The sequence below is a fragment of the Lactuca saligna genome, chromosome 8 (genome assembly GCF_052625555.1).
Source record: "Lactuca saligna cultivar CGN05327 chromosome 8, ASM5262555v1, whole genome shotgun sequence".
Lineage (NCBI taxonomy): Eukaryota > Viridiplantae > Streptophyta > Magnoliopsida > Asterales > Asteraceae > Lactuca > Lactuca saligna.
The window spans coordinates 153,262,600-153,275,986 of record NC_136424.1 but is presented as its reverse complement, the minus strand read 5'-3'; the positions used below and the strand labels follow the sequence as shown (position 1 = coordinate 153,275,986).

The 13,387-nt window shown below is 34.6% G+C and overlaps 1 protein-coding gene across 2 annotated transcripts; it reads right to left on the bottom strand.

The window, feature by feature from the left end:
• Positions 1 to 260: 260 nt before the first annotated feature.
• LOC145011471 (glutamate receptor 3.6-like) lies at positions 261 to 7,808 on the bottom strand. 2 transcript variants are annotated; one of them, XM_078970197.1, is made up of 8 exons: positions 7,739 to 7,808; positions 7,477 to 7,606; positions 7,161 to 7,386; positions 2,537 to 3,867; positions 2,170 to 2,447; positions 1,645 to 1,676; positions 1,137 to 1,543; positions 261 to 903 (listed from the first exon to the last, which is right to left on the bottom strand). In XM_078970197.1, exons 2-8 carry the CDS (start codon positions 7,570 to 7,572, stop codon positions 427 to 429), a joined length of 2,847 nt encoding a protein of 948 aa, XP_078826323.1. In that variant the 5' UTR covers positions 7,573 to 7,606; positions 7,739 to 7,808; the 3' UTR covers positions 261 to 426. The 2 variants fall into 2 exon arrangements, with proteins under 2 accessions (XP_078826323.1, XP_078826324.1); XM_078970198.1 differs by having other exon boundaries at positions 2,549 to 3,867; positions 7,477 to 7,796.
• Between the last annotated feature and the right edge of the window lie 5,579 nt (positions 7,809 to 13,387).

Here is a 13,387-nt window from a genome sequence, read left to right as displayed (position 1 = left end):
CCTCATGCTATGTGCCATGTTGATGCGGGTCACATATTGACCAAACCATATTAAATAGTAAATATTGGGTCTTTGTGTGTGATTTATCTCGTTTGTATGTGAGTTGATGATGGTTCAAAGAGTTTGCAATGAATTGAAAATATTCATGATGGTTGGCGATGGTAACCTATGGTTCATACGGCTTATATATAGCTTACCATGATGAGCCATCATGTACTATCTTGAACAATAAATATAATGAACGTTGAACCCGCCATCAATAGGAATAATAAAAACGTTCATTACTTAGTAAAACCATGCTATATATACAATGTAAAGGAAACTGGTTATCAACTACTAACAAATTGATACCGCCTAAACAACTTTTCCTAATTGGACTCACTTGGCATACGTGGAAAAAATACATTTTCATAAATACAAATGTGATTAATCTCCATGTTCTGAACATTCTGGTGCGATCGATGATGATTCTTTGCGATTACTTCTATAGCCATTCAAAGATACAATATCTCGGTTGCTCCTAAATGAACTTGTCTGTCTAAGCCTTTTCTTGGAACGGATATTAAGCGAATCTTCTTTTTCATCAATAAATGAAATGAATGTTTGTAGGCGTCCTGGTGTTGTTCCAGGTGACTCAGAAAGATCTGGTTTGTGTTTAGTGTATTGGTATATGATGAGCACCAAGTATACAAAAAGAGCAAGAAAACAAGCTAATCCAATAATGAAGAATAGGCCTTTGAACCTCTTTAGCTCGAGCCTGTCAACTGAAAACTCTGCTCCTTGTGAACTGCAAGCACTCCGCAGTAGCCACTTGTTATGGATATTTTGTAACTCTCCCGTTTCAGATAGTTTGAGAATGGCATTCGATATATCTATTGCAAGTGGTGAATCCCGTTGGAAGGCCTATAAACATTCAACAGCACAAAACGATTATGATTTGAATCTAACATTTGTTAATGGAGACATTAACTGTTATGATGTTTAATGTTGTAAAAAATACTCTCTATAAAATCAACAACTTCATATCAAATGATTCAAATCTGAAGTTTAGAAATGATTCAGTTTGACAAAATTAGAAGTCAACCGTATTGCATAAAGAGCACCTATCATGAAATTGAGAATTTTAATTTACTTACAAATCCCCATCCATTTTTGGTGAAATCTTGACCAACGATGCTGAACTGGCAACGAGTGGAAAGGAAAAGTTCAATGTAAGGACGTTCATCAACAATTGCAACAACACCACCATTTTGAGGACCATCGTTTAAAGCTTTTTCATAGTCTTCCGGTAAGTTAAGAGGAACAAGTCTATTTTCCGAAATGCCAATTTCTTCCACCAAATAGTTTCTGACAAAAGAACTTTCTTGATACCCAATACGATCTTTGCTTGATTTTAAACTATCTATCCCTTCAATAGGGGAAGATAGTTTTTGAACAGTCAATATTGAGGTGAGACTTGCTGTATAACTTGAGCTTATTATTAAAACCACGAACAACCATAGAATTAACACGAAACGACTAAGACTACTCGTCATGTTCTGTTCTGCATTAAGCATGTTTAAGTTAAGATGTTGGGTATAGAACGAAAAGCAAAATGTCAGTCAATAGGGCATGATTTAGTCGGTTTCATGTAGAGTAACTTACTGTGAGAGAAATATAAAGTAGAAAAGCTAAACCTGCAATGAACCAAACGCAAACCATTAGTGACAAAATAACATAAATTAGATCATTCATAATAGGAACTTATTGTGTCTAATAAGATTCAAAGTCAACAAAGATATTATGAGAGGTTTTTCATCGCAAAGCTTATTCACTTTGTTTGTAAGTCACAAGCTTTGACGTATTGCTTTTTAACACTTTAATAATATTAAAATCATTTCATATCTTTTCTATTTCAGTGAGACCCATAAATATATAAGGGTAAGAAAAAGTTTTACTGTAGTCAAGAATTGAAGATACTTTGAGCTTTTTTATTTGTTGATACCAAAAAAGCTTAGTGAAAAATTCCTTATTGTGGATGTTCTTGGATACTCTTATACATGATAATGAGTACTAACAGTGCTGAATAATGATTCAAACCCTATTTGCATTTATGGGACTCATTAATGACAAGCAAGTTTTCAGATGTTCCTGTTTTATTCCCCTCTTTTAAAACACACACACACATACCATAGGGTTGTGACGACTTGTTGTCTAGGAGTACCACGAAATTCATCGTTTCTACGATGTTCTAGAATCCAAACAACTGCTCCCACAACTAAAAAACAGATCCCAATAACACACCACAACTCAGCAGTGAATGGCCTGAAAAAAGCCCAAGTCCCAGAGCTTACTCTCCTGACTGGTGCCACCACAACCAGCCCAGATTCAATATACGGCTGTGTAAAATCCGCCATCTGTGTCCGGTTACTGATGATAGCAATGTCACCCACCGCAGCGTCATAGACCTACAGTATGCAATCACCACAAAGAAAACCCTAAAATTTGAATTTGGTTTTTGCAGAAAAGATCGAAGAAGTTAGAAAGGAACACTCACACCAGCGTTTACCAAGCTCACGAGATCAGTATAAGCCGGATTCTTATGACCATCTCCATAAGAATAGAACGTATACGGGGCAGCATATGGTAGCAGTTTTACTGCAGCAATGAACACATCGATGCTGTATCCCACATACCTATCAGTCCCCTTGACTTCCTCCACAAAGTCCTGAAAACTGACTCGAACTGGAACCCCAATTTTCAATTGTTTTCCGTTTTGTGGATAAAACCATCCACGAGGCTTTATAACAGTTTGACCTGGCCAAATTACACTGTACAACAGCTCAGATGAACTAGATTGGTTTGTAAGGTTTGTGTTGAGTGTTTCTGGAGGAGAAGTTGACAATCGTGAAGAGTTTGACCAATACCCAACTGTTCTAAAACCAGTACCAATCACATTAATAACTTCAAATGCTGGAAAAACCAGGTTTTTATCAGAAGTGAACTCTATTGGTCCAGTTGTTCCATTCATTTGTACACCTAAGATGTTTTTAAGCAAGATTTTCCCTCCATTAAAAACACTTAAAGAATCAAGATTCAAGAATGTGCCTTGTGAGTCCTTCATTTGGGGACCTTTCGAGAATGAAATGTTTCCACCCTGATGAAAGAAATCGTCAAGAGCACGGGCAAGCAGCCAAATAGTGTCATACGCGTACATAGAATACGTACTCAGGCCGAGTTTTGTTGAGTTTTCCCATTTGGTAATGAACTTTCTTTTAAGTTGTGAATCTTTTATGTAAGATCTTAATGTAATAACTCCTTGCATAGCAGCAATCGATTTTTTAGGGAGTGGCGAGTTAATGTCTATAACGGTAGAAAGCCAATCGGTTGTGATCCAAACATACCCACTATCCATCATTTTAAGTTCTTGAGCAACATCAAGTATATCTAATCCCCGATTGGTGCAAGTGTGAACAACAAGAACTCTTGATTCCTTGAAAGAAACTTGAAGCAAAACATCGCGTATGTCTTCACGGGTTGCATCTGGATTGATAGGTGCTTTGTAAGAGATCTTAGATCTCTTAAAGGCTATTTGATCTGCTAATGAAGTAATTCCATTCCTTCCATGATCATCGTCTATGTAAATAGCAACAATTTCACGCCATTCGTAATAGTCGATTATGTCTGCTATGGCAGCCATTTGGAAAAGATCACTGTGAGTTGTACGGATGAAGAACGGGTATTGGAGTGAGGATAATGTGGGGTCGGTGGCGGTGAAAGATAGGAGTGGAATTTTGAGCTCTTTGACTACATAGGAAATCATATGAGTTAAGGCTGACGATTCTGGACCTATTAATGCCACACTTTCACTCTCCATGAACTGTAAAGCTGTTGCAACAAAAGGAATTAGAGGGAACATGATCATAATCTAATAATCTCTTGTTAATAAACTTCTCACAATGTATAGCTCAATGCTGATATTTTGATATCTAAATAAACGAACTCCCCTAATTACAACTCATTCAGGAAACACACTATTTTATGGTCAATCAGTTAAGAATATAGAACACAAAAATCCTTGTGAATTTGTGAAATCCAAGTTTTAATAAAAACTCTCATCAGGCTTCTAACTCACAATAAAAGCTTTCTTCTATCTTTCTAGTGTGAGCTTGTTTGTATTCGGGCATATCTTTCTATCAATGGTTGATCATTGCACACACTTTGTTTTTTCGTGAAGAGTTCAAAATGTTGAACTCCGTTGGGATAATTTGATAATTAGAACATTAAAATAATAAGAAAACCGCCCTTGGAGAATTTTCATATTAGTTATATTATTAGCGTAATTGAGTCTTCATGTCTCTTAGTCTTTAACATCTTCAGTAATTGAGTCTTCAGGTGCTGAAAATTGTTGTTGCCCGGTCTTCACAATATGGCTATAAAAAATTTCATTTTTTCGCCGGTTAACACAATTCTTCAATAGCTGTCCCACTTTGCTACTTTTTTCTTCATATTGCTTATACTTGGTTCTTTAGTAGGTGTTGGACGTACTAAACATCATTCAATACCTAAAGGCCTTTAACAGCTGGCCATAACTGAACACCATAATCTTTAGTACCTAATGAGGTGAACTACTCATAGTACTTCAAAAATTATCAAGGTGTTTTATAATTTGTTTAACATCAACCAGATGTAACTTGAATTTCATGACATCAAACGATCTTTTACAAGATGCAACCAAAGGAGACCTCATATAAATATCCTTGAAGTCGATGTCGATCATGGTGTTGTTTGTACTTTAGTTGGGACATATGAAGTTGTTGCTCAACCTCATAATGTATGTTCCTTATATTATCTAAAAACCTTTGAGATTTATATGCGTCATATCAAAAGGACTTTGGATGTGCTACACAATATGCATACTTTTTGAACTATTAAGCTAGACTTTATATTTCTTGTTTATATATTGTAATTAAATTGCTTTGTATTTCAGTTGTATTTATATGCTCTATATCTTTTAACTTTGCAGGCTATGGCATTCATATGGATTATTCTCTTTTAGTTGATGGCTAATCACACGGGGTGTTGGTGATTTGTGTTATCAATATTATTTAAGTGTAATGGGATAAACATATTGACCAATGTAATTTTAATAAACATTGATGAACAAGTAAGGATGGTGTGGTGTGCACACTCGTTTAAATTTATTCAGATTTAAAGTAAGGGTGAAGCCCCTCAGGGGTCCGAGGGTAGCGCCCCTGGTAGAAGGGTGCAAGGGTTGGCAACCCCTGGCACGGTACAAGGGCCAAATCCCCTGAATGGGTTGAGCTGAAACGGATGGTTAAGTGGTGGTTTTCTAACTGCATTATGACAGTTTTTTGGCAGTTTGTCAAACATTAGTTGTCTGGATTTCATAATTAATTTTGGTCATTCTAATTATTGTATACAGATCATAACTTCTCTTCATTGAAATACTTTAATATGAAAGTGTAATCACAACTCTTAATAATCCAAGTAATCGAAACCTTGATTTTCTAATGTTATGCCATGACACTGATGGTTGTGAGGATCCAACACCTCCCGATTTATGTTAGTTTAGTTATTTTAGGGTTGCAAAAGAATCTAGTAGACCCTGAGCCCAAACCCGACCAAGCTCAAGCTCGACTCAAGTAAAACTTTTGGTTTAATGCTCGAGCTCGACTCAATTAAAATTTTGGACTCAAGTACGAGCTCAAATCATTTCGAACCTTATGGTACGGAGCCCAAGATCGGCTCCTAGAAAATTATAAGGGATTAGGATCGGCTTGCAATCAACTTGTATATAGTATACCCTAATTCTCTAAAATGGTATTCCTTAAATACCTATTTATTTCAATATATAAAAATAAAATTAATTATATATATATATATATATATATATATATATATGTGTGTGTGTGTGTGTGTGTGTAGGCTTTTTTAGGCTCGCAAGTAGAGCTTTGTAACACAGGTTTGAGCTCTGCTCAGCTCGTTTAAAATTCATCTCAAGTCGAGCTTTTGACAAGTCGATCCAGAGTAGTTTGACTCATCTTCACCCCAGTAACTTTGGTTTGTGTTGATTCTCCATTACAAGTTAGTTTGGTACTTTGGTAATTGATAGTGTGGTTTATGTCGATACTTTGATAGTTTGGTCTTTTGGTTTATATATGTTGATACTTTGGTATTTTAGTACCTTTGGTAACCGGTAGTTGGTTTATTTTGTAGGATATTCTTGCCGATCCATTTCATAATGACTCAGTGTTTAGAGCAGACTTGAAGACATTATTTGATCGTTTCCAGTCCCAAACTAATAGTGGAGGCAATAACGAGGGGGGCGGCGATAATAACATGTCATGGTAGCTTTATTATTTATTTTATGATTCGTAGACATTTCGTGTAACAAATAACTTTAGCATATACTTTCTTTACTACTTTATATGTGCATTTTTTATATATAATGTTCTAGTTTTCTATATTTTTTGCCGTCGTTACTAAGTTTTTGTTATTTTTTGATGAGAAAACAATATTTTAATTTGAAAAAAAAATAGAAAAAAAAAAAAAGTAGGGGAGGCGTTTGAGCATTAGAGACAAAACATTAGTGGGGCCTTAATAGCTATTGGCAATAGTGGGCAGCAACATATGTCGATCTATTGCCCTAAAATATTTTCGTGGAAACGAGCACAGCCCCTTTAACCCTGCCATTCGTCTTGTTCCCGATCAAACTCATCTTATGTAAATGTTCACCCCCTTTGGTACCCATATCAATTCGAAACACACGAAAATGATTTGGTGACACTAAATTTACCAACATTTACCAGATTTAACACTTCAAACCACCATAATCTTTTGATCTAACAAGGGTTATGGACCCTGCAATTAACTCCATGTAAAGGTCTGGTTCTAACTTCAAATTTCCCCCAAAAGTTCAACATTTTGAAGCACGATTGTCATTGCATGCTATCTTAATAAATTTTACTATTATAGGCATCAGGCATGATTCTAACTATAAAGTTTAAGGCTAAATCTGCACAAATGTAAGGACTCATTGTATGCCTTGAAACACCTCATGATATATATTATAACATAAAGAAACCTACTTGTATACTTTAATTAGAAACGGAAACAGTAGTGAAGAAAATACATAAGCAGATGTTTAGAAGACATACCCTCCATGATACCCACAAAGCCACTAGAATTTGAGTCATGAACAGTTAGTTCCAGCTTGGTTCCATTAAGAACCGTTGGATCAGAATTCACATCTTCTACTGCAGCTTCTAATGCAATTTTGCCAATTTTTCCTATGGTAGAATCAAAAGTCAAAATCGACCCAATTTTTACAACTTCTGGTCTTGAAACAACACTAGCATTCATCAGCTTCTTGGATCTAGGAATCTGAAAGAATAAAAAACATGGGTTTTGCACAATGGTAACAGAAGACTTTCATCTTTTTATGCAACAAAAAATATAGTTTCAGGAATGTACCTGAGCTTGAGCGCAGGTGTGCCTTTGTTCCTCAATGAAACATCCATTGAAGAAAACCAACACCACCAACAATCCCCAAACTTGATTCATAGCCATCTACTTCAAAAGCCTATTTCCACACAACTTGTGACTGAAAAAAACACCATGAGAAGCAATATAAACACAGAGTCGTTGAGAGCACATGCTACACGCAGTTGGCATTAGGTTTATGTTTTGTCTGCGTTGAATTCTAGATGAAACCGTCCATCTTTTGTCAACTCACCATAATGCTATCGGGAAATTTGTTCAAACTATGCCCCCAAAAATCTTTCATATTTGAAAATATGTTTACTTTATATCATTGTAACAATTTATTATTTGACAAGTATAATCAGTTAAAATATTGATTGGAGTTGCAGTATAGTCCAGGAGTAGTTAAATTGATTAATTTTAAATTATATAAGATTCCTTTTAGATAATTAAGATGAATCATATATTGGATATGTATTTTGGCGACATCATCATGATCGAAGATAATACAAATAGGGAATACAGAATAATAGATATATATTATTGTTTATATTTATGTAAGACCAAAAAATTTGAAAAGGGGGGTTGGATTTTCTACTTGACGACCCAGCTCGTATATTTAAACATATGAGGACTTCAAGGGATAAACCCACATATTGGGGGACGTGTAGACAGTGGACACATGCCTTTTTACATAAAATAAGTAAATGTTAGATTCTTTATATGCAAGTTGCTATCTAGCTACAAATGTGAAATACAAAACAAAAAGTGGAAAAGCATTCCATCGTTGATCATCCAACTCCAAGAAAGACTTTGGAAAACAGCATCGCTAAAATAAAATAAAATACAATGGTGTGCTTTCTTACACTAGCGATGATTGAGATTGCATGGGCTCGTTTTCCTTCTTCATGTTATATATAACACACACGTTATATATTTAATTTACTCACTTGAAATATTAAAATCTCATTATTTGCTTCTATTTGATCCCACATTATCTCTCATCTAATATGGGCCAAGTCAATAAGTCATACCTCCGGTAAATAAAAAGTTATCTTAGTGAGTATGATTCATGAATTTAATTGGGGGAAGTCTTTTGCTTTGTGCGTCTAGATATTTTACAAATTCCGGAAAAAAAAAAAAAGTATTATAAAAATGAACGCCAACAAGTGAGAGAGCTGATAGGAAGAGTAAGAAAGAGTTGGGAATTGGATAGGAAGAGCAAGGAGGAAATCTCATCATTTTTAGTGCCAAACTTTACGTTGGGAACTGCCATTCACTATAAGAAATAAAGGCATTACCGGCGATGCTTTTTGTGGCGACAAGGGCCTTTAGCGGTGACAAATTGTTGAGTCGCCGCTAAAAGTGTGCCGGTAATGCCTTGTGGACCGAATCGGCATTATCCCTTTCTAGTAAACCCCAACCGTTCGATCGAGTATCTAATCCAATGGTTGGGGTTTCGTTTTCACACAAACTAAATACCAGCAACAAAAATATTGCCACTAAAGGCCAAAAATATCGCCACTAAAGGTCGAAAAAAATGTGGCATTAATTCCCTCCATATAAGTCGCCGCTATTTGTTAATGTCGCCACTAAAGGTTTTGTTGTCGCCGCTATTGGTCAACGTAGATAAACAAACAACGACTCCTTTATGCTTTCCGCTTTCATTTGTGTCCATTTTTTTCCATCTACTCTCTGATGACTCGCTCGAAAGTCCCGACGACTTCTCACCTCGAAGAGATATTGTTGCCGCTAAAAGAGAATTTCTTTCGAGGTGTGTGACTGACATGGTTAGTCTCTAAAAGGCATTACAATAATTTGCAACGGATTTTCCTGTTGCTAATGACTACTTTTCAAGGTTGTGGTAGTGAAGTGTATGTGTTCGTGTAGATATGTATATGTGTGTGCATATGAATTGGAATAAAAGCAAGGTTTATGTCATGATTTAGGATCCAACTTTATGTACGTCCTTATTGTGTAATTTGTGATGTGCAACGTATCTTGACACATCGAGTTTGACATTATCCAAAGAAAGTTGGATATTTCAGGTTACTGGTAGTTTCTTCCTAGCTAGTTGAACTAGCAGCATCGAACTAGCATAGAGTCGAAGCTATCACATAACACTTCTACTACTTCGTCTACTAATTCTTTGCTAGTTCTATCTAATAATATTGTTAATCAGGGTCGCTTTAATATGCAACTTCAACTAGCATGAAAGCAGCAATAGAGCATCCTAATTGGTTTTAAATTGTTCTTATGTCAGTTTTGACCCTAGTTCTTCCCCTTTCTTTTTAGTGATGATTTTATAGTTTTGGATTATCTTTGTACATTGGTAAGCTTTGTAATCCCATTTTATTCGAGCAATATACATGTAATCATTTCTCCTTATTACGATTGTGGAATCACATTAAATCTCGTGCCTTTTTGCTTGATGATTATTGTTATATATGGTTTATTTGGATTGTGTTAGACATCGTTATCTTAGTATTTTTGCATCGTGTTTGTTCTTTTTGGTTGTTGGGATAACCCTTTTCTCTAGGGACCAATATTTTCGTATTTCAGGTGTTGATTCTCATTAACCGGAATCTCGGATATCATCACACTTTCGGCCGATTATATTTTCCTCTACGAGTGGTATGAGGGGATCTAGGTTTGATTTGTATTTCATTTTGGGCATCCTATTTTTTTTTCTAGGGTTTGTTAGTTTATGGTGCACACAAAGTGTTCGATAAAATATCTGACTTAAATAAAATAAACATTTTCGCTTCAAAATATTCATCATATTTTAAAGATTGGGCACCATTTTCAAATTGAAAAGTGGAAGATGGATAGTGATTTTGGTAAATTGCAATGGAAGATAAAGGTGGTAGTGTTCAAAAACAATTACCACTCGTTGTTTATGCTTCGGGGGAGCTTGATCTAGATATATCACCACAAGAGCTTCGCAAAATGAAAAAATAGATTTTGAGTATAATATAGTTGACGGAGGGGATTTGGTACAAGCATGAGGAGATTTATTTGAAAATGTCACTAACTAATACGCTAATTCTTTTGAAGTTAATTCTTACTTATAGAACGAATCTTATAAGGATATTTTATGATTTAGTCATGTGTTTGAAGGTTTCAAGTTTAGAGTTCAAGACTGAAATATTATCCATGGTCCTTTTTCTCACTTTTCGGAGAGATACACAAGTTTTGCCAATAACCTTATTTGTGGGAGAAATTTCATAACTTTATGTAATGTGAAGATGGGATTCTTTCAAAAGATTTAAAGTGTTAAATTCAAGGGTTTAATAATTAAATCTCTCTAGGTAGTAGTTGGAGTAGCCATGGCTTATTAGAGAAAGAACTGAAGGTGTTCCAACTCGAGAAAGACTTCTTCAAAATGTAAAAGAAAGGGCAAAGGCAAGTGCAACTATTTTCATGAAGAAGGAAATTGGATTCGTGATTTTGAAATGATAGAAAATAGAGTAGAATACCAATTAAACTTCTTCTATTTCCTTCGATGATGAGAAGATGTGTGCGTCTATGAGTTCCCTTACTATTAGACACGAATGGGTGGTTAATTGTGGTGCCTCATACCAATGAAATTAGATCATGGTTGTTCCTCTTCATTTATGGTGATGGACGAGAATAACATTTTCATGGTGAATGATACGAAATGCAAGATGATACTGTTGGATTTAGTGTCTAATCCCATAACTATAATTGGTATGTACTTTACCCGAGAGTAGCATGGTCCATTTGGGTTGCATGGCACCAGAACAATTTGTAAGGATGGACTTTTGAGCATAGGATATTCATGATTTATTAATATATTATAAGTTCTAATATATTAATATGAAATTATATTATTTAAATCGTATTGATAAAGAGTTAATTTGGAATTAATTTTGTGATCAAAAGAGACTAATTAAATATAAGGGGTTGATTTGGTAAATCATTCATTCTTATGGTGTGGGCCAATGGTCTATGATTCCTTATGTTAGGTTAAACCCATGTGACAACCCATGGATGATCCATGGAGATTTTAACCCATGGAGCATAAGGAATATGGAAGTCATGTACATTAGGGTTTACATGGTGTAACCCTAGTTTTGCCACATTATATAAGAAACCTATAAGCTCATAAAACCGGCACCCCTAGTGTTCTTGGAAGAGCCATAGCCGATTTTTGAGTGCAAGTATTATCTCTCAAGTCCTCCATTGTTGGTGGTGTTGTGTGAAGAATTTGAGGCATCACATTTGAGGTGCTAGGCTCTTAAAGGTCCAAGGAATCAAGCTACAAGAAAAGGTATGTGTTCTACCTAGATTTTTGTTATATAAGTATCCATGTTTGCATGCTAGTTAGGGAAATGTTTTGGAAAATCAAATTGTATGTATAATTAGAGAAAACATAGATCCAAAGCATTTAGGGTTTTATGTGCACGTTAAGGTTGTTAGGATGCTCAAAACCCATCAGTGGTATCAGAGCCTAGAATTGTTTTCTATTATACTTGATGTTATATTGATTTTCAAAGTGTAAAAAATCGAATTTCTGCCTTCTGCCCAGTGAACTCGCCGAGTCCACCGGCTGACTCGCCGAGTCCCTTTGTTAAATGACCAACTCGACAAGTCCAGTTCATGTACTCGCCGATTTGGTGCTCTAGTGGGCAGAATTTTGACTTTTGGCCAAAAATTGCATTAGGATCATTACCCCAAACTGTTCTTTGAACCATGAAACTTGTTTTTTCATAAGGTAATGATCATGCTTGTCCAATTAAAAGATAATTGTCAAAGTTTAAATATTTATATTAGTTTCAAGATTTAGTTTGAGTTTGTAATCACACGAGTGTTCATCCAATTCTCTCAAACTAGGGCTCTGATACCAACTTGTAACGTCCCAATTTTCAACATAAAATTTTTTCATTTTTGAAACATATAGAATATAGATTCAATATCCCATTTATATTATAAGATCATTGTCATACAACTATTAAAGAGAGTTTTAGTGGAAGTCTAAAAACATTATTAATTTATTTAATGTGGGTACAATCATACTGGAGCCTTTCTACAATCCAAAGAACAACCTAAAAAATAGTTATTCAACAACTATATATATATATATATATATATATATATATATATATATATATATATATATATATATATATATATATATATATATATATATATATATATATATATATATATACACACACATAATGGCCTGCAACATAAAGATGATCTGCCCCTTTGGCCTTCAACATATATATATTGGTCTACACCTTTTGCCTTCGGCATAAAGATGGTACACCCTTTCGCTTAAGCATAACGCTGGTCTGCCGGAGTATATTCCCCTTCACCACGAGGTTGGTCCGCCGTCAACTCCCACATAATATATATATATATATATATATATATATATATATATATATATATATATATATATATATATATATATATATATATATATATATATATATATATATATATATATATATCGAGTTAAGGAGCCTAAACTCATAAAAAATTGGTATAAACCTACAAATAGAATCGAAATCCTTTTTGGGTTGCCCTCATAACCATAAATAGTTAGAAATGATATTGAGAGAGAGAGAGAGAGAGGGAGAGAAAGGAAGAGAGAAAGAAGGACATAGAGATGGAGAGAGAGAGAGAGAGAGAGAGAGAGAGAGAGAGAAAGAGAGAGAAATGATTTTTTAACATATTATGTGATTAATATATTAATTAAAAATAGATAGTTGATCAGTTAATTTGTTATGTGACTAATAAATTAATATGAGATCATTAGTTAAGTAATTGATGTGTTAATTTATATGATTAATAAATTAATAAAATATAAAAAGATATAATTAGTTATTAATCAGAATTAATCTAGAATTAATTCATGATTAATTAGAAT

Excerpts from the sequence above, each read along its gene's own strand:
- LOC145011471 (XM_078970197.1), bottom strand. The coding sequence starts at position 7,572 with ATGGCTATGAATCAAGTTTGGGGATTGTTGGTGGTGTTGGTTTTCTTC. Across the intron at positions 2,448-2,536 it reads TGAGCTTGGTAAACGCTGGT|GTCTATGACGCTGCGGTGGG; the intron begins GTGAGTGTTCCT and ends TGCATACTGTAG. Across the intron at positions 904-1,136 it reads CCAAAAATGGATGGGGATTT|GCCTTCCAACGGGATTCACC; the intron begins GTAAGTAAATTA and ends GAATGTTTATAG.